The following is a 13,547-nucleotide window of genomic DNA, read 5'->3' on the forward strand; positions in this document are numbered from 1 at the left end:
TGAAGAGCACTATCTTGTCTCCCCTCAGCCTTCTCTTCTCAAAGCTAAACATGCCCAGTTCTTTCAGTCTCTCCTCATGGGGCTTTGTTTACAGTCCCCTGATCATCTTCGTTGCCTTCCTCTGAACCCTCTCCAGCTTGTCTGCATCCTTCTTAAAGTGCGGTGCCCAAAACTCGACACAGTACTCCAGATGAGGCCTAACCAGTGATGAGTAGAGGGGAACTGGTATTTCATGTGATTTGGAAGCTATACTTCTCTTAATGAAGCCCAAAATAGCAGTTGCCTTTTTTGCAGCCACATCACATTGTTGGCTCATCTTCAGCTTGTGATCTACAACAGTTCCAAGACCCTCCTCGCTTGTAGTATTGTTGAGCCAAGTATCGCCCATCTTATAACTGTGCCTTTGGTTTCTTTTTCCTAGGTGAAGAACTTGGCATTTATCCCTATTAAATGTCATTCTGTTGTTTTCTGCCCAGTGCTCCAGGCTATGAAGATCACTTTGAATTCTGTTTCTGTCTTCCAGGGTATTAGCTATCCCACCCAATTCTGTGTCATCTGCAAATCTGATCAGCATTCCCTGCACCTCCTCCTCCAAGTCATTAATAAAAGTGTTGAAGAGCACTGGGCCCAAGACTGAGCCCTGTGGTACCCTGCTCGTTATCTCTCCCGAGTATGAGAAGATCCCATTGAGAAGCAGTCTTTGAGTCCGATTCTGTAGCCAACTGTGGATCTACCTGATAGTTGTTTCATCTAGCCCACTTTTAGCTAGTTTGCTCATCAGGAGATCATGGGGCACTTTGTCGAAAGCTTTGCTGAAGTCGAGGTATATTATGTCCACAGCATTCCCACAGTCCACAAGGGAGGTTACTTGATCAAAAAATGAGATCAGATTAGTCTGGCAGGATTTGTTCTTGACAAATCCATGTTGGCTTCGAGGAATCACTGCATTGTTTTCAAGGTGTTCACAGACTGAGTGCTTTATAATCTGCTCCACAATTTTCCCAGGGATTGATGTCAGACTGACTGGTCTGAAGTTCCCAAGCTCCTCCTTTTTGCCCTTTTTGAAGATAGGGACAACATTAGCCCTTGTCCAATCATCTGGCACTTCACCTGTCCTCCATGATTTCTCAAAGAGAATAGACAGCGGTTCTGAGAGTTCTTCTGCCAGTTCCTTTATTACTGTAGGGTACAATTCATCTGGCCCTGGAGATTTGAAATCAGGCAAAGTAATTAGGTGTTCCTTGACCATATGCCTATCGATCTCAAGCTGCAATCCTGCCCCTTCAGCCTGTACTTCGCCTTTGCCAGGGGGCTCATAGACACTCTTTCAGGAGAAGACTGAGCCAAAGTAGGAATTGAGCACTTCTGCCTTTTCCTTGTCATCTCTTATCATTTTGCCATCCTTATTTAATAGCTGAACCACCATTTCTTTCCTCTGTCTTTTACTATGCACATATCTGAAGAAAGCCTTTTGTTGCTTTTAGCATCCCTCGCTAACCTCCTCAGCTCGTTCTCAGCTTTAGCCTTCCTGATGCCATCCCTGCAATTCTGTGCTACCTGTCTGTACTCTTCCTTTGTTGCTTGGCCTTCTTTGCCCTTCCTATATGTGTCCTTTTTTGTTTTCAGGTCATCTCTAAGCTTTTTGTGAAGCCACATTGGCTTCTTCTGTTGTCTTCCACCTTTTCTTCTTGTTGAAATTATTTGTAATTGTGCCTTTAGAATTCTCTTTTTTAAAAGCTCCCACCCATCTTGGACTCCTTTTCTCATTAGAGTTGCTTGCCGTGGGACCTTACTTATCATTGTTCCGAGTTTATTAAAATCAGCTTTCCTAAAATCCAGGGTACGTGTTTGGTTACACTCAGCTTTTGCTTCCTTTAGAACCAAGAACTCAAGTATAACATGGTCACTTTCCTGCAGAGTTCCTATAACTGCTACTTTATCCACTAAGTCATCTCTGTTGGTTAGGATCAAGTCAAGGATAGCCGATCCTCTAGTTCCTTCCTCTCCTTTCTATAGGAGGAAATTATCAGCAACACAAGCCAGGAATCTCTTGGAGGGACCATGTTTTGCCGAATTTGTCTCCCAGCAAATATCGGAGAAATTGAAGTCCCCCATTACTACTACATCATGCTTCCTTGAAACTTTGGCTATTTGCTTTTCAAAAGTTTCATCTTCGTCTTCTCCTTGATTGGGTGGCCTGTAGTAGACTCCGACCACCATGTTCCTTTTATTCTTTGCTCCATTTATTTCAACCCAGATGCTCTCGATGGGGCTACCAAGCTCATCCTCCTGTATTTCTGTGCAGAGATACATATTTTTAACATATAATGCAACTCCACCTCCCTGTCTGTTCCTCCTGTTCTTTTTGAACAAGTTATATCCTTCAATTGCTGTATTCCAGTCATGGGAGTCATCCCACCAAGTCTCAGTTACACCTGTCAAGTCATAATTTCCCTCACGTATCAAGAGTTCAAGTTCGTTCTGTTTGTTTCCCATACTCTGGGCATTAGTGTATAGACATCAAAGACCATGTGCTTTATAGTCTGGCTTTCTTCCTACATGTTTGTGAAGACTATTATTGGGCGCTATTAGAGCTGTTCTCTCCATTGTGGTGCATGAGCCTTCATCCATTGTTACCCCCAACTTTACGACTCCCTTCCCCATAGGATTCAGTTTAAAGCCCTCCTGATGAAGTTCTTCATGCTGTGGCCAAACACATTCTTCCCAGCCTTTGAGAGGTGCAACCTGTCCCTTGCCAACAGCCTATCTTCCAGGAAGTATAGCCTGTGGTCCCAGAATCCAAATCTCTTGTGCCGGCACCACCTTTGTAGCCCGTCATTCTGTCACCCTTTCCCAAGGAGTATCCTCTACTGCATTTTTCCTCACCTCCGCATTTTCCTTTTCTGCCTCAGCTTGCTGTTGCTCTTCTGGATTCTGGATTCCACTGTCAGGAGTGCCCTAGTGGCCTCTTTCAGTGAACTCCAATAGCCAACTCAAGACACAGACGAAAGGATTCTTTTCAAGGCTTTAATCCTTTTACAACTTAATGACCCTTTCAGATGCTAATCACCAGCGACTAAGCAAGGAACAGCAGAGTAGCTTATGCTCCGAGTAGGCAGTTGATCGCCGTTTGAAGGAGAGTCACTTGAAGACCCTGAACTTATAGACTAGGGAGAGATCCTCCCTCTTTCCCTTGGGTCCATGGGAGGCGGCCATTGCTTGCGTGCCAAACGGGCGCTACGCCTCCTTTCCGCTCCCTCCATTGCTCGTCGCTCCCTGCATCTGCGTCGAGCATCTAGCAAGCCCCGTTCCCGCACTTTCTCACTGCTAGGATCACTATCTATCTCAGGAATGCCGGCAGGAGGAATCTCTGCCAGCTGCTGTGCCTGTGAGGGATGAGCTGGCTCCTCTCCCATGGATTGCTGATCCTCCTCAGAATCAGAACTGCTCTGGGGTTCTGTCGGCTCAGTTTCCACCCTGACATCCACTTTGCTGCTGTAGTTCCACCATTCTGTCCAAGAATTCTTCATGTTCTCTTATTCCCTGGAGGGTCGACAGTCGCCTCTTGAGTCCTCTTACTTTTTCTTCCAACAGCATGATCAGCTTGCACTTGTTGCACATGTAGGCCATGTTGATCTCAGGCAAGAAAACAAACACGGCACAGACATTGCAGGTCACCACCACTGGAGAGTCTTTTCCTTCCATAGTCTCTATTCCCTTTATGTTTCTAGCTTTCTGATTGTACTGGGATAGCCTGTGCATTGTCCTCTATTCACTGGAGGTTAAAAACACAGTCCCACTGGTATGGAAGTATATCTTACAAGAAAAATAATTTTTTGAAAAATGAAAAAAAAACCAGAAAAAAATGTTAGCGGCCTCCCCCTTGACCTCCCCTGCCGAACTCCTCTGGCCACCTCCTGTTTGCTCTCCCTGTTCACTCGCTCTGATAGCTCGCTCTCTAGGAGCTCGCTTCCTTGTGTAGCCCCTAGACCAGCTGGAGCAGCTTCCTCTGCTCTGCTCAGCTAGGATCCAAACTATGTGCCATGAGAGAACTGCTAGTGTCCTGCAAGACGTCCATTAATTCAAAGTGCCCGTTCACAGAAGAGGCTGCAAAACTTCTCCAGCTTTGGTTTAGGAATCAGGATAGATATTCTGAAACTGTCCCTCTCGCCTAAATAGTTTGGGCAGCCTTCCCCAACCTGGTGCCCTCCAGATGTTTTGGACTACAATTCCCAGCATTCCTGACCATTGGCCATGCTAGCTGGAGTGATGGGAGTTGACGTTCAAAACATCTGGGGGTCACCGGGTTGAGGAAGGCTGAATTTGAGCATTTATTCTTTTAAAAAGAGATTTAAAAAAATAACTAATAAATATGTAGCTGGACACAAGTGAAGAACAGATCTCAGGTGCAGCTAAAAGGCACCACGAATGGCTGCACCTTTCCCATCTTTTACCTTCTACTCACTTTGGGCTGGCTGCATCTTCTCCTCCCACACGACCTTGGGGACTGTGCATTTTGACCCACCACTTTTATTACTTGTAGCTTTATGATGGTTTTGCAAAGCAAACTTGGGATTGACTCCTGCTGTTTTCCTTCTCTATTTAAGAGAAAGCTTTCCTCAAGGTTTCCTGTAAGAAAAAGGGTTCTTCTTATGAGGTTCTGGAAGGCCACAAAATGCTGAGACTGGCTTGGAGGGTGGATGCTTTCCCCCGCCCCGACGTGAACTGGTAAGGATCAAGGAGGAACTCTGAACTGACAAGTAGAATTGATTTGACAAAACTAGAGGGAATGCAGATGTAACAATCTGTCAGCAATTCTCTGTGTGCCTACTCAGAAGTAAGTCCCGTTCTGTTCCAGAATGACTGTGAAAGCTTCGCGGGATCTGTTGCTCTCGGACACATATGGTCAACCCACAGCCCTTGGCTTCTCTCTGTGTGGCCTGTGCAGCCCCCGGGGTACCTTGCCCACTTTTTCCTGCTAGCCAGCCACCAGCCAGAGGGCAGGAAGATCACCGTTTCCCCGCTGCTCATAGCAGTGGGAGAACAGCAATCTGGTGTGGGGTTGCCTGTGTTGTAAGAGAGGGTTTTATTCCCTTCTTATCAATCTGGATCAGAATCACGGGGGGGGGGTGCTTTAAACTCCCCATCCCCAGCAATTCCCCTGTGTGCTGAGATGTAGGTGGGTGGGAAAAGTGTATGTACACGTATGTGCGTGTCCATGTGCATGCATGTGTATGTGTGCACTCACATGGGCAGCCCCTGACTCACCACCCAGCACTGCATCTGGCCCATAGGGCCAAACATGCTGCCCATCCTTGCTTTAAGGCTTGCCCCATTTGGCACCGTGTTTCCCGTAGCCATCAGAGAAGATTTTCCCATTGATATTCATGTGCATTGCACAGCCCTTTGTGTTCCCACAGAATTCCCCTCCATCAAGGTGAATGGAGTGGGGGCAATCACTGCAGGTGGGAATAGCCTGTGGATTCTGGTTGTATGTAAGAAGCACCGGACCGGAGCAACTTTATAGCTCGTATGTACTTTACTCGTGGCATGGCATCCCTGTTTCTGCAGACCCCTCCCACCATCTGAATCATCTGATAGAATTCCCCCCATAGCCTGGGTCAGCCTTCCTCACCTGGTGCCTTTCAGATGTGTTGGACTACACCTGGAGGGCACCAGACTGGGGAGGGCATGGACCATTATATAGTTAGTTCCCTACCCCCTGATGGGTATCAAAGTCAGGCACTGATGGGGGTAAGGAAACACACTACCTGATAGGTCTGACTCATGCAGGGAGTCTACCAGGTCAGCTTCCCACAACCTGGTGCCCTCCAGATGTGTTTGACTACAACCCCCATCATCCCCTAGCCAGCGTGACTGTGGCTGTGCTAGATGATATAGCCAGCTGTGGTGGGTGACTAGAACATCTTGTCCAGCACTGGATCTGAGCTGAACTGGAACGGCTACCAGCTCTACAGCCCTGTGAGGGGATTTTCTCGGTTTCCTGTCTAATAAACCCCCTTGGGTTCTCCTTTTCTGCCGGTCAAAACAGGTACAAGGATGGCAAGCTGATCACTCCAAACACTGGCTGCTACAAACCAGATTCAGCGAAGTACAAGCTACTCATAAAGGATGTGAGAGCAATGCATGCCGGGAATTACACTATAGAACTGAGGAACACTAAGCACGGTCTCTATCAAAACCATACCATCCCGTTGGTAGTGTTAGGTAAGCATCTGATATGGCTGAATAACTTTCCAGCTTGTTCCTCTGCTTCCACTTTCCAAGGCCAGAAAAGAAGGATGAGTAGTTTGGCTAAGCTCTTTGTTTAATGGACTTACAGACATCTGGTCAGTGCCCAAGGATCAAACTGCTGTTACTGTGCGTACCACCAGTGCTGCTACTATGATGCCCACTGGTACTACAGTAACATGCTGGACAATACAGAAAGCCTCACAAATGGCAAGGGGCCCTGTGCAAAGAGTTTTACATGGACAATATATGGGCACTAGAGGTGTGATAACAACACCCGCGTTATTGGGCGGTCTGCAACAGGGATGAGCCAAGGACTTGAATGGAACTGCTGTTGGAGGCAGAATGCTAGGCAGGGTTTGGTCCAGCAAGGCAATTGAGGGTGCAATCCTATGCATGTTTGGACAGAAAAAAGACCTACAACTCCCAGCATGCCCCAGCCTGCCATACTGGGAGTTCTAGGCCTTTTGTTCTGTCTAAACATGCATAGGATTGTGCCTTTAGTCGTTCAAGAGGCCTGAAGGTGCCTTAGAACCAGCAGCCCTAACTGACTGCTGCATGGAGGAAGAAAGCCAGGCATGTGGAACTAAAATGGATGCCAAAATAGGGTGAGGAAGAAGCTGAAATGTCACATCTGGGGCGGGGAAAATGTCAGGAGTTGACAAATGGGTTGGATACGGTTATTTAAATGAGGAATCAGGTCAGAACAAGCTAACCAAGACTGCTTTGTCGTGTTTTCCTGAAAGTTTCAGTTTTGCCCTTTCTTGGGGTGCCTGACTTGGCTCACTCGCAGGAGCTCCCTCAGTGTGCTTGCTCTTGGATTAGCTTGATGGCATGGGTTCTTCTGTAGGGGTTGATCATCCTTCTGTTGGCCAGGCTGTTTGGACTAGACAGCTTGCCAGTCCTTAGGAACATAGGAAGCCGCCTTCCACTGAGTCAGACCCTGGGTCCATCTAGCCCACTATTGTTGACCCTGACTGGCAGCGGCTCTCCAGGGTTTCAGGCAGGATCCCTTCCGAGCCCTACCTGGAGACGCTGGGGATCGAACCTGGGACCTTCTGCATGCAAAGCAGGTGCTCTACCCCTGAGCCACGGCCCCTTCCTTCCTTGGCCCTTGTTTGATGTCCAGGCAGTTGCAACAGCAGCAAGTAGTTCCTTGGACAGGTGCACTTTATGTATTTTTATGTATTTATTTAAAATATTTCTAGGACACCTTTCAGGGCAGAAGCTCTCAAGGCAACTAAATCTTCTGGGGATGCCCCTGATATGTGGCAATTGGTGCAGTCCCCCTAGATTGGGGCTGGTCCCAGAACTTTGTTTGGGGCACATCCCAAGTCGGGAGCCCTGCAAATATGATGGGTTGTCATGTTCGCCAATACCTGTGAATCATTATTCTATCAGCCTGGATTTTGCTTATCACATTTTACTTGGTGGGAGCCAGAGAGCTTCTTTTCAATAGACGTGGAGGAGTGTGTGTGTGTGTGTGTGTGTGTTTGAGCAACTCTGCGGCAGACTCTGTGGGCTGATGTAGGCTCATTTAAAAAAGGGATGGATAGATAAAAGATCTGAATTGCATTTAATAATCTCTGCCTCTCAAATGGTGGAATGAAAAGCCTTATTGTGTCTCTGTGGATGCACTGTCTCTTCAACATGGCTCTGATCTGTTTAGTTAGTTGGTGACGAGAGAATGAATCAATCCAATTCTGTGTTCCAATTTCCCATCAGTTTTTTAAAAAAAATATCGCCTCTTCCCTAATTTGCTGTGCAAGTAAAACTTCCCTGTGAAAAGAGTGCTGCTCTTCTGTGCAACTTTTCCTAGCCATTGTGAATGTCAGCTTTACATGGGTGTAAAAGGGGAATGGATATTGCTCAGGTATGGAGCAAATGCTTTGCATGGAGAAGATGCGTGCAGACATGGGCATGTTTAGCCTTGAGAAGAGAAGACTGAGGGAAGTTATGATAGCGCTTTTCAAGTACTTGAAAGGTTGTCACAGAGAGGAAGGCCAGGATCTCTTCTCGCTCATCCCAGAGTGCAGGACACGGAATCATGGGCTGAAGTTACAGGAAGCCAGATTCCGGCTGAACATCAGGAAAAACATCCTGACTGTTGGAGCAATATGACAGTGGAACCAATGACCTAGGAAGGTAGTGGGCAATCCCACACTGGAGCCTTTCAAGATGAAGCTGGACAACCATCTGGACTGGATGCCAGATGGTTGTCCAGCTGCCTGGAATGACCTATTTGCAACATGTCCCTAAGATCAGCCTCTGTACCAGAGGACTGGACAATGATCAATGTAGCACCATTTTTTTTAAAGGGATCCAGGGGGGATCTGGGAAATTACAGGCCGGTTAGCTTAACATCTGTTCCGGGTTAAGCTGGTTGAAAGCATTATTGAAGATAAAATTAGTAACCATGTAGAAAGACAAGCCCTGCTGGAAAAGAATCAACATGGCTTCCGTAAAGGCAAGGCTTGCTTGTCTAACCTTTTGGAGTTCTTTGAGAGTGTCAGTAAACATGTAGACAGGGGTGACCCGGTAGACATTGTTTACTTGGACTTCCAAAAAGCTTTTGATACAGTCCTTCACCAAAGACTCCTGAGCAAACTTAGCAGTCATGGAATAAGAGGAGAGGATCAGCAACTGGTTAAAGAACAGACAGCAGAGAATAGGAATAAATGGTAAATTCTCCCAGTGGAGGGACGTAAATAGTGGGGTCCTGCAGAGATCTGTAATGCTTTTCAATTTATTCAGTAATGATCTGGAGTTAGGAATGAGCAGTGAAGTGGCCAAGTTTGCCGATGACACCAAATTATTTAGAGTGGTCAAAACAAAAAGGGATTGTGAGGAGCTCCAAAAGGATCTCTCCAAACTGGGAGAATGGGCATCCAAATGGCAAATGCGGTTCAATGTAAGCAAGTGTAAAGGGCTGCACACTGGGGCAAAAAATCCCAACTTCAAGTATAACCTGATGGGATCCGAGCTAGCTGTGGCTAACAAAGAAAGAGATCTGGGGGTCGGGGTGGACACCTTGATAAAAATGTCAACCCAGTGTGCGGTCACTGTAAAAAGAAAAAGAAAAAAAAGGCAAACTCCATGTTAGGCATAATAAGGAAGTGAATTTAGAATAAAACTGCCAATATCATACTGCCTTTATACAAATCTATTGTGTGACCACATTTAGAATACTTTGTACGGTTCTAGTCACCGTGCCTAAAAAAGGATATTGTAGAGCTGGAAAAAGTGCAGAAGAGGAGAACTAAAATTAACCAGGGGCTGGAGCAACTCCTCTGTGAGGGAAGGCTACAGCAGCTAGAATTGTTTAGCTTGGAAAAAAGGAGGGCAAGGGGAGACATGATAGGAGTCTACAAAATTATGCATGGTGTGGAGAATGTGGATAGGGAGACTGTTTTCTTCCTCTCACATAATACTAGAACCCGGGGTCATCCCATGAAACTGATTGATGGGAGATTTAGGACAGATAAAAAGAACGACTTCTTCACACAACGCATAGTCAAACTGTAGGATTTGCCACCATAGGATGCAGTGATGACCGCCAACTTGGATGGCTATAAAAAGGGGGTTAGACAAATTCCTGGAGGAAAAGGCTATCAATGGCTACTAGTTCTGATGGCTATGTGCTGCCTCCAGTACCAGAGGCAGTGATCCTATGCACACCAGTTGCCAGGGAACATGGATGGGAGGGTGCTGTTGCGCTCATGCCCTGCTTGTGGGTTCCTGGTCGACAGCTGGTTGGCCACTGTGTGAACAGAATGCTGGATGAGATGGACCTTTGGTCTGATCCAGAAGGGCTCTTCTTATGTTCTTATTTGGTGGTTTCCCAGCTTCCCCCCCCCCAAAAAAAAAGTTTGCAATGTTTCTTCTCCCATGGCTTAGTTAATGGCAGTACAAGCTTTAAGCTTGTATTATAATATGTTGGTATTTTGGCCCCTTTTCCCCATGGCTCCATCCATTACTGGAATGTGGCCCCTGAATTTGAAATTGAATTCTACCCTCAGGCTGAAAGAGGTTTTCCTCACCCCTGGTTTAAGGCTTTTGTAATTGTTTGCACCTCACTTTAATAATTCAGTAAATAGAAAGGAACTCAGTGCACAAGAGAGGCAGAATCTGTGTGTCAGTTCCAAACAACTCCTGCTTCAGTTCAGCTCTTTGTGGATCCATCATTTGCAGGTCAATTCTGGTATGGCAATGTTTCCTTGCCATAAGTGTTTTCATCACTAAAGGTGAAAAGTTTTTCAGGGCAAGGATCACGGGTAAGGAATCCCATTTGAGTTTGATATATCACTCGTTTTTCACATGGTATTGCTTGGTTGGATGGCATGTGGATTGTGCCTAATGGATTCTATCATATGCAAGCAAATGCCCTTGTATGCGTGACAGATTTTATTATTTTTTTTTAGTGAAAGAATGGACTGTCCCTAAAGAGCAGTACAAACAAAAGCCAGTTGGCATTACAATTCATTGGCAGCTAAGGAAAGGGGGTTTGTTGCACGCTGGATTCAGTTCACTCAGTCCATCTCTGTTAATGGTTTTGCGAGCTTTTCATCTCCATATTTGTGTACAATTTCACGCACAAGCGCTCTCCGTTGTTCTTTTGTCACGCATCAGCGTGGCAGCATGAATTAATCGGGAATCATTATTGCAATTATTGTAAAAATGTCGCTTATCATCACATACCGGCTCAAAGAATGCTGGTAATTTATACAGTAAAGAAATATTACTCCATAGAGAGAGAGAGAGAGAGCAGAAGAGAGATAAACAGCAGGTGTTTCATTTTTTGGTAACAGATTACTCCCCCAAAAGTCAAGAAAACTTTGTGTATCTCCCCTCCAAAAATCCGACTGACCTCAATAACAAACAATAAAATAAGCATACTATTCTTGCTATGAATCTGAATGACACAACCCCACACACGCACAGGCACGCACACACACACACTTAACCAACTTTATTAGGGATAAACTAAGTACTATAGCTGTGTAGCAGCATGGCTGTTGCAGTAACATAGGGGTCCCCAACCTTTTTGGGTCAGTCAGCACATTTGGAATCTTGAGAAAAGTCTCATGATTGCTGTCAAAAATGGCTCCATGGGGGATGGCTTGTCCATTCATAAAATAGCTGCCATGGTGGGCATGGCCAGTTACAGAACACTTAATTTTCAGAAGGCAACTAAAAGAAAAGTAACTTGCCCAAGAACCGAAGTACAAGGCAGAGGTAGTGACTGAGCTCCAGCACACCCCAGTAGGGACCCACTGACAAGAGCCCCTGGACTTGCTCCTCTTGTTCATCATTGCAACCTGCTTCTTGGCCTGCCTCCCGCTCTGGCCCAGACAACAGTGGAGGTGGGAAGGCGGAGCAGAAGGTGCCGCGGCCTCCCTGCTCCCCAGCTCTCTGCTTGTCAAGCAAGCAAGTGGTGGCAATGATGAGAAAGAGGGGGACGAGCAAGAGCCGCTAGTGAAGATGGCGGTGAGAAAGTGAACTCATGGGGGGGGGGGACGTTATGCTATATTTTGTAGTTTTAATTGTCGTGAATCGCCAAGAGAGCTTTAGCTATAGGGTGGTATAGAAATTTAATAAAATAAACAAATAAATAACATTGAGGGTGTCTTGCCCGAGGGCCCTCCAGAACCCGGATCTGGCACTGGTCTCAGGAGATTCATTTGGCCCCCTCGCTCACTATTTTTGCTGCATGGTTAAAACTTTTAATCACATGGCAAAACAACAACAACAACCCAGTGAGAAATGTTGGTGTTGTTTTTATTTTGCCAAAGCTTTGACCTGCTACTTGCAGGGTTGAGGGTTTCTATGTGACAAACCCTTATTTTAGTTGCTTTATCAGCTATTTCTGCCTTCATTTTATTTGTTTTGCTTTTAGCTTCCATGTTGATTTTGTGATTTTATTGGTTCAGCCGTTGTTAGCCAATCTGAGCAATGCAACTGATTGGAAGAGCAGGAGGATATCAATCTTTTAATTAGATAAAAAAAAAAACATGAGCATGTTCTCCTAGCGGTTACAGAAAGGAAGTTGGGGAGCAAGAGTGATACCACGTAAAACTTGGCAAATGCCTTGTATGTAATGTTCCCTCAAAGGCTCACAATATGCAAAATAGATACACTAAAAACTGTATGCTTAAAACAAAAGTATCCTAGCTGCAGTAGGCCACTGATGTTGTTTTCACCTGCCTCCCTCTCTCCTATTCCTTCCCACAAGACACCTGGTGATGGATGACCCTGTCTACAGGGAGGGGACGGTCCACACATATTGGCGAATGTGTGGGAGAGTGAGCTCTTGAAAACATATCTCAGCCTTCTTCAACCTGATGTTGTACAGATGTGTTGGACTGCAACTCCCACTACTGGCTGGGAATGATAGAAGTTGGAGTCCAGTTCATCTGGAGGGCAGCAGGTTGGGAAGGCTAGCATAGTGATGCCAGAGTAAATTAAGGGACAGTGTTGTTGCAAAGCTTGATTGATTCTTTAATCTAGGGATAAGGGGTTGTTTTTATACAAAGATATATCTCCCATCCCTGCCGGGTCTTCCTTGAAAACACTTTTATTTTTCCAAACATCTGCTGTGTGTTCCATAAAAAGAATTGGTGGGGTTATTCTGTATACTGTGTTTAATGTGCTGAGTTTAACATTATTTTATTTTAAACAAATGTATCCCACTTTTCTGATATAGTTAGCATTCAAGGCGGCTTAACAAAATTTCCGAAGAATGTCAGTATAACAGAAACATCAAGCAGCAATTATATCTGAAAACAGGCCATTGTGCACTAATAACAATAAAAGCAACATTAGCAGCAGGCGGACCAACCCAAGCAATCAACTGACCCACCAGAAGCCTGAATAAACTGGATAGATTTTGCTTGATGCCTAAGGATAATAATGAAGGTGGCAGGTGACTCTGCTGGTATGGTGCGCTTAAAAAGAGCATCAGAAGAGGCCTTCTGTCCCGTAGCAGCCTAAAGTTTCACAGGTAAGAATACCCAGAAAAGACCTCTGATATCTCCCAGCTGTCAGGCAGGTCTGTCCATTCAGCAGCCCTTGAGATATGCTGGTCCCAGGCTATTCAAGGACTTTAATCAAACTGGGAGCCATTTAAACTCCTTAAGGATAGGCACACCATGCTCATAATGGTCATTGCTTGTCAGCAGCCCAGCTGCTGTATTCTGCTACATCACCAGCTGATGTTTCTGCAGACTTTTCAAAGGTAGCCAGGCCTATAATGCATTACAAGAACCTTCCACAACCTGGTGCCCTCCAGATGTTGT

The 13,547-nt window shown here is 45.7% G+C and overlaps 1 protein-coding gene across 1 annotated transcript in view; it reads left to right on the plus strand.

The window, feature by feature from the left end:
• LOC146338631 (vascular endothelial growth factor receptor kdr-like) overlaps positions 1-13,547 on the plus strand; it is a 292,764-nt gene that overhangs the window by 145,842 nt on the left and 133,375 nt on the right. The window contains exons 8-9 of the mRNA XM_084814171.1: positions 4,608-4,728; positions 6,053-6,228. Coding sequence (XP_084670297.1) covers positions 4,608-4,728; positions 6,053-6,228 — 297 coding nt within the window. The remainder of the gene's footprint in view (positions 1-4,607; positions 4,729-6,052; positions 6,229-13,547) is intronic.

This window comes from Heloderma suspectum, chromosome 9, assembly GCF_057233095.1.
Source record: "Heloderma suspectum isolate Gila_16-S chromosome 9, 16-S_ref, whole genome shotgun sequence".
NCBI classification, from domain to species: Eukaryota; Metazoa; Chordata; class Lepidosauria; order Squamata; family Helodermatidae; genus Heloderma; species Heloderma suspectum.